Source organism: Antrostomus carolinensis, unplaced genomic scaffold (assembly GCF_000700745.2).
Source record: "Antrostomus carolinensis isolate BGI_N321 unplaced genomic scaffold, ASM70074v2 scaffold31697, whole genome shotgun sequence".
NCBI classification, from domain to species: Eukaryota; Metazoa; Chordata; class Aves; order Caprimulgiformes; family Caprimulgidae; genus Antrostomus; species Antrostomus carolinensis.
This window is the reverse complement of record NW_010328594.1, coordinates 11,106-18,771: the sequence shown is the minus strand read 5'-3', so window position 1 is coordinate 18,771 and position 7,666 is coordinate 11,106. Positions and strand designations below refer to the sequence as shown.

Here is a 7,666-nt window from a genome sequence, read left to right as displayed (position 1 = left end):
CCCCCCCTTTTTTTTTAAGCTGTACATTAGTTCAGTTATGAACTCTTGCTCCTTGTCATAATAAATGGGAATGCAGGTGGAGAGCATGCATGTCTACCAGGCAGGAAATGTATAATTGCTTGAAAACCTTTATTTGGTGGCAAGATCAGTTGAAGGTGTTGACTGACCTTGTGGTACAGGAAAAAAAGCTACTCATTATGAGGCAAGAGCAGGCTATGTTTTAAATACTGCAGGTTTAGTGAACCAGTTTATACTGCAGCCTAAAACCAGTTGTTTTGAGAAACAGCTTGTGAAGGAGTAAAAAGGTTGGAAACGTCTTTAGGTGGTGTGGTTCACAGCAGTACATAGGCGTATATAGACCTGTAACAAGCATGTGAAGACTAAAAAACCAATGTATGAAAACTTATTTTCTTCTGGACATACACTTTTCACCCTCTTATTCTGTTGCTTTTTTCAGAAAATAAGGTGGTAAGTTTTGGAACACAATGGTAAGACATTGTGTTTATGTAAATTCATAACCCATTTTGATGAAGTGTTTCTGTGTTAAGGCGTTTGAACTTTCACTTTTTTAGTGGTTTCTCAGCCCTTAAGTTGCTTCTAATATTTGTATATGGAAACTGTACTCTTAAAAAAATAAAGCAGAAAGGTGAAAAGCTACAATTGGGGAAGAGTTAGTTGGAAAAAGAGTTTGGATCTTAATGTTCCAAGATCTTTGCTAAGAACCCAGACATAAAACTGCAGTTTGTACAGATTGTCAACTATGGTGCCCAAGAGTAGTAATTTTAAAACATTATTTAAAATTACATGGAAATTAACTATCTCAGGTTAAATGTTGTATCTAGATTTGAGGAGGAGAGTGTCTAATTGTTCCGCTTGTTTTTGGCAGATATGAAGCAGCAGCATGTTATAGAAACCTTGATTGGTAAGAAGCAGCAGATTTCTCTGGCGACTCAGGTTGTTAGAATGATTCTGAAGATTGATGATATCCGTAGGCCTGGAGAATCTGAAGAGTGAAGGTTGAAAAGCAAGAAACGTTAAGGGGGCCACAGCAGTAGCGAAGACGGTAGTATTCTGATGCTTCATCTTCAGCTATTTATTTTGAATACTTTTTGTTTCAGATACTGTAACGGCTAATTGTTGGAAATAAAACACAATTTAGCACTGGTGGTTTCAAGACTGTTTGAGATGTATCGTTGCATCTTTTCTTGGATGTGTAAATATTCATAGAAAACACTTAATGTGTAGGGGAAAAAACTTTAATAATGCAGCAGTGAAATTCCATGAGTCCTTTTCTGTTGCTCTGTTAGGGGCTTGTGAGCAAAGTGCAGATTCTCGTTTTAAGAGGTCTGTCAGTCTTCAGTGAAGCAAGCAGAGAATTGCTGTAGCCAGTAATTCTCATATGTTAAATATATCAAGTCTGAAGATTTAAAGGACCTGTATTTCATGCTTCCAGTTGCTTCAGTTTTTTCTCTTGCCCTACCCTTTGTTTTCCCGATTTGTGTGCAAGGAGTTTTTAAGGGGTGTGCGTGTTCAGCCAAGTGGGATTTCTTTTACAAAACTTTGATCTGTCCTACCACAATTGAGTGCTTACACTTGTAAGTCCCAAGTATGATTTTAGAATGGTAGAGTAAAATTTACTAGTAAGATGCTTTGCTTCTGGAATTATTACCAAGAAACGGGTGCTAGACCAGAAATAATGTTCAAATTCTTTGCAGATTTTAAAAGATAAGGAAGTATTGAAAATACCAACTCAGCATCACTTGTGTTATATTTCATGTGCATAGTACAGAGGCAACTTTCCTTTTTACTAACCACTGTTAGCCAACAGGTCTTGTTCTAATCACTGTTTGCTGTGATCATGCATCACTTGAGTCAAACTCAATCCTTCAGTGAGTGTTGATAGAGGAAGCAGACTGGGTATTTCATTGTTATTCTTTTGCCTTCATTTACATACATTTCAGTGGACAACAGCAGTTAATCAGTTTTAGTGCTGCTCAGGTCTGTCATTCTGAACCAGTTCATGCTTGTGACTGTGCATTGGCTCCATAGAGCCATCTCTTTGTTCAGTAACACGAAAAGAAATAGGGTGTAGCTAGAACGTAAAAAGGAGTAACTTAATTGTGCTAATGTACCCTTTCTGCCCCATAGTGAAATGCATGTGATAGAAAGGAAATGAGAAGAGTGTTACTCACATTTTATTAGTTTTTCCCTTCAACTGTTCTGTCCCCTGTTGTTGTGGGCTAACCCAGTAGGCAGCTGAGTACCACACAGCCACTCTCATGCAGAGGGTGGGGGGGGCGGGGATTCATGGGTTGAGATAAAGACAGTGTAATAAATGGAGCAAAAGCTGCACGTGCAAGTAAAGCAAAACAATAAATTAATTCACTTCCCATCAGCAGGCAGGTGTTCAGCCATCTCCGGGAAAGCAGGGCTCCATCATGTGTAGTGATTACCTGGGAAGACAAGTGCTGCATATCTGAACATCTCCCTCCTCCTCCTTTCCCCCAGCCTTTTATTTCTTGCTGAGCACGGTGTGATGTGGCATGAGCTATCGCTCTGGTTAGTTCAGGTCATCTGCTTGGCTGTGCCCCTTCCTGCCCACTCTCTTGCACACACCCACAGCCGACCCGTTGCAGGGCAGAGTGAGAAGCAGAGGCAGAGCCTTGGTGCTGTGCAAGCACTGTTCAGCAATAGCTAAAACTTCAGTTTGTTTTCAGCATTGGTTTGGTCACAAACCTGAAGCACAGCACCACAGCAGCTGCTATGAAGAACGTTTAACTCCATCCCAGCCAGAGCCAGTACGTCTCCCCTGTCCACATCAGTGAATCCCATTACCAAATTGTTTCAAAGCTTCACCTATCAACTCTTCTTCAGTTATATTTTCTTTTGGTGTGGCTTAGAAATCACGACTCCTTTAAAACTTGAGATGCCAAGAAGAAAGGGACAGTACTGCACATGGCTTCTGCTCTGCTTTTGGATGTCCTGAGCAGGGGATGTGGAGGAGAATCACAGAATGTTGGGGATTGGAAGGGACCTTGAAATATCATCTAGTCCAACCCCCCTGCCGGAGCAGGAAACTAAACGAAATTACACAGGAAGGCGTCCAGGCGGGTCTTGAACATCTCCAGAGAAGGAGACTCCACAACCTCCCTGGGCAGCCTGTCCCAGGGCTCTGTCACCCTCACTGTAAAGTAGTTTTTTCTCAAGTTTAAGCGGAACCTCCTGTGTTCCAGCTCACACCCATTGCTCCTTGTCCTATAGTTGGGCATCACTGAGAAGAGCCTGGCTCCATTCTCATGACATTTGCCCTTAACACATTTATAAACATTAATGAGGTCACCCCCCAGTCTCCTCCAAGCTAAAGAGACCCAGCTCCCTCAGCCTTTCCTCATAAGGGAGATGCTCCACTCCCTTCATCATCTTCGTGGCTCTGTGCTGGACTCTCTCAAGCAGTTCCCTGTCCTTCTTGAACTGAGGGGCCCAGAACTGGACACAATATTCCAGATGTGGCCTCACCAGGGCAGAGTAGAGGGGGAGGAGAACCTCTCTCGACCTAAGGCAGAGAGGCAGAGGAGGGAGGGCTCTGCAGGCAACGCTGCAACCCAAGGGAAGAAAAGCTGTGATTGTGCTCTGCGGATGGTGCATGGGGTTGGTTCACAGCAACTCGGAGCTTACTGTTGGTAGCGCTGGACAGATCTTCAGCGTGACCTGCTGGTAGTTTCTAGGGATGCGTTAGCTGAGACCTGGTCAGACTTAGGTGGTGGTGTGTTAGTTTGGGATTTTTTTTTTTGCCCAAGGTCAGGCTTTGACTGTAAACTGCTGCCTAATTCAGAAACCTCTGGGAATATGGGGGGAAAAAAGCATTTTGCTCTGTATATAAATATTTTTTAATGTTCAACCAGGCCGTAGTATGGAAAGTCTGAAGCTTGGTGATGAAACTTTGATAAAATTGTAAGAAAAGTCTTTTTTTTTTTTTTTAAAGGCTTGTACTTCTGCCCTTCAACATAACAAATGTATAGCATTAGCATTGTCAATAACTGTTGCATAGAGGCAATTGCAGGACAAACAACTTTCATCACAGCGTGTGACATGCAACTGAAAGTATTAAACCAAATTAATGAAACCAGTGCAGCTCAAACTGGTGCACTTTCACAGCAGGAGTAATTGCAGGAGTAATTGAATTTGTGCTTTGACAGAACAGTGGGAATACCATCATTGTGATTTTGTGCTGTGGTCTGCCTCTGGTCAAATAAAACAGAGCAAACTTATCTGCATAATGGTAAGGTTGTGGGAGACAAACATTGATATTCAAATTAATCATGGTGTAACCATCAGGAAATAAAAGCCTTGCCCAGTCGTGTGTTTGGAGCTGAGGGCCACAGGCCCCAAGGTCCCTGCAAGTGCTACTCCCTTACTCTGGGGAAAATGGGAGGTTCACCACTGGAGGGCAACACGCCCGTACCACTGCCCTTGCGGGCTGCACCCTCAGCTTTTAAAAGTGAGCTGAAGCAGCCTGGCAGGTCTTTCCCAGCACCACTGGCCGTGGCACACATATGTCATCAGCAAGACCTCAGCCTTTCCAAATTTCCCTCAAAGGCTCCATTACTTGAGGTAGTTTAATGACTGGCCCCATGTGCTCTCTTAAATCCAGGTTTTCACATCATAGGACCCTTACCCTGCCCTGCTTTTTTCTCTCGCTAGTTCTAGTTCCCCTGTTTCCAGCCAGCTTTTCCCAGCCTCGTTTCTGTCTCTCCTGCTGCGTTCCCAGGCCTGGGTTCCTTTTCCTCCCCAGGCTCTCTCATCTCCATGCTGGCACAACGCTCATCCGCAGGCATGTGAGGCAAGGCTGCCCCGAGCACAGCACACCAATTCCTCTCCATCCCTCATGGTCACACCCAGCCCACAGCAGCTGTGGGGTGCCATGAACCCCGGGCTGGGCTTCTGACTTCGGGTGTGGTGTGATGATTCAGAGAAATCAGGTCTGAGTGGATTTTTTTAAGGAATAGGGCTAAGCAGCTCTGCAAAACAACGTTCTTGTTTCTCTACATACTTACACTTTTTAATACAAACATATTTTTTCCTTTCCTTAGGAAAAAAATCCGCTGTTTGATATCTAGACCCAGATCTGCCTAAACTAAGCTGACTGGCTCCAGAACCTGCTCAGGCTGTATGCCTTTGTGCTAAGGCTGGACAGAAAAGAGGGCACTGTAGGACCTGCTCTCGTCTGTGGCAGAATGGCATGGCCATCCCTTGCACTGTTAAAAATTACTGTTATGGGGGCTGTGGGAATGGTTATTACACCCCCCAGACTCTCACCATCATCCAGGGAAGGATGATTCAGATGTGAGGTTTGGGTCTGGGAGACTAGCCTCATTTGTCCTTCCTGCATAGAAGTACCTCTCCATTTCACATCTTGGAGAGTTTCCCAGGAGCTCTCTGCCAGGGAACATTTCTCACCATGTTAAAGAGCCAATTAAATGGACTGACAGTGTTTGCTTTGTAAACAACTCGTCTCTGTGGTACAAGAGAGACAGTTTGCTAAACTGAAGTGACTGAGGGGTAAAGCTTTAGTATGTTCTCTAAGATGTGGACCCTGCAATATCTGCTTGGTGTATATGTACCTCCACAGCAGCACGGGCACTGAGAGAAACACGTCTCTGCCAGCTCTCTGGTGTCTGGGTGCTCCCTGAACATGGGGGACATTGTTGTCAGGGCCCTGAATGTGCCCCCCTTGCTCCCCCCAAGGTGTTTGGCTGCTTGTGCTCAAGGCCAGCTCTGGCATGGCACACCTGTACCACTTTGAATCAGACTGCTGGGGAAAATGCTGGGGGTGAGAAAGAGCTAGGAGAAGCCCTCCCAGTCCTGCTCCAGAGATGCATTTAAGCTCGGGCCCATGTCCTTGCTCCTTGCCTGAGCTATGTCTCAGCTGTGTCTGTGCCTTGCTGATACTGATGATGGTTTGACTTCCTGGCTTATACTTAGCCTTGTCTTGTGAAGTTGGACTTGCCTGGTCATCTTGACTCTTCACTGACCCTGGTCACCGTGACTGGACCTGCTCTGCTTTTCCTGCTTGGGTACAGTCATGTCAAGGAGCTCTGGAGGAGAACAGTGGCCAGAGTTGTCTGGAAGGAGCACCTCAGAAAGACTCCATTGAAGGAGTCTTTACTCTTTGGGATGGGCAGTGGGAAGACAGCTTTCCTGCAGTGTATGAGCAAGAAGGGCTATGCAAGCAAAGATGGAGTGAGCAAAGGAAAGCTGGAGAACCGCAAGGAAATCAGCACAATCTGATCACTTACTTAGAGTGAATGGTGGGGACTTGGGACGGAGGGAAAAAAGAATAAAATACTAGAATTAGGAAAACAAATGTCACTGTGAGTGATGTTATCAAGGGTTGCTGAAGGCATCAGCTCTGTGGGATGGGGTACTACCATAAGCCTTCTCTACCTCTCAGAAAAGTCAAACAGCTGAGTAACACAGGATTATAAATGCTCAGTGTGGATTCTAACTCTTTTTCTGTTCACAGTAGGGCCTATAATGGGATACAGTGTTTTCTGCCAATAGAAAAAGATGACTGCATCAGCTTCATCTTCAAAGTACCCCAATGCAGTGGCTAAAAAGAGAGCAGCAATGAGGAACTTCAAAATGCTAAGAGTGAACTCAAATGCTGGACTTGGTTACTCTGGGATTCCCATTCTGCTTGTCTGGAGTTTCATTTCTTCTCTGCCTCCACCAAGTCAAGGGAGATTTCTTTCTTCTTTCTCTGTACCAACCGGCTGTGCTGCCAAGGATTATATATTCTCTTCCTGAACTCCAATGTGTTGTTTGATTTTCAGATCCATGGGGGAAAAAACTATCAAGGAAGACTAAATGTAAAGTTTCCATCTATCTGCAGGGTCCTCTTAAGTCAAAATCTGCCAAAAGCTGACAAGTGTCTTTGAGGAAAAGTCACCACATACTTTCCCTGTTCTTTATTTTTTTAAGAGACAGGATATTGTTATATTAGACCTTTGGTCTGATACAGTGCAGGCATTCTTATTATCTAAATGCAACTATGTTGAGGCAAGCTTTTCAAACTTTGTGTTCTAGATTAAAAGCAACTGATTTAAAGAACAAGGAATAACTGGCTAACACTGTTGAACTAGCAGATTGTTTCTGATTCTCAGAAGACAATTGTCAAAATAATGTAGCTGACTAAGACCTTTAAAGAGGGCTTTAAATGTACCTCTTTTCGTGGAACATAGTCTAAAGTTATAGCAAGAGGACATTCTTCCCATACCCTAATTTCTGGCAGAAAAAAAATATTTTTTTTTTTCGATTTGGGCCAATATTTTACCACTTCAATAAGCAAAAAAGCTTTAACTCATTAAAATTTACAGAGATGCCACTGAAGCAGCATTGCTTTCCCTCTTTAAATCTTTTTATTAGTTGGATATTAAATTAATAGTCTTGAAAAGATTTTCTTGAATTAACATTTAATTTGTTTGTTTTGTTTTTAAAAGAAAAATAAATATAACCTAAATATTTTAAAGTATGGTTTGAATTTTAAGATTTTCTGATACAGTATAGTGCCTTTTTATGCCATGTGAAAAGATACGTGTTTCTCTAAAACTTGTAAGTAATCAAGATGATTCCTCAAAAATGTTGTCTATTTTTTCACTCCAGATCA

The 7,666-nt window shown here is 43.2% G+C and overlaps 1 protein-coding gene across 2 annotated transcripts in view; it reads left to right on the top strand.

The window, feature by feature from the left end:
• Positions 1-1,176, top strand: part of CCT5 (chaperonin containing TCP1 subunit 5) — a 7,396-nt gene extending 6,220 nt beyond the window's left edge. For both annotated transcript variants that reach the window (XM_010172303.1, XM_029086041.1), the window contains one exon: positions 887-1,176. In XM_010172303.1, the coding sequence (XP_010170605.1) occupies positions 887-1,014 (128 nt within the window). In that variant the 3' untranslated portion in view covers positions 1,015-1,176. The remainder of the gene's footprint in view (positions 1-886) is intronic.
• Positions 1,177-7,666: the final 6,490 nt, after the last annotated feature.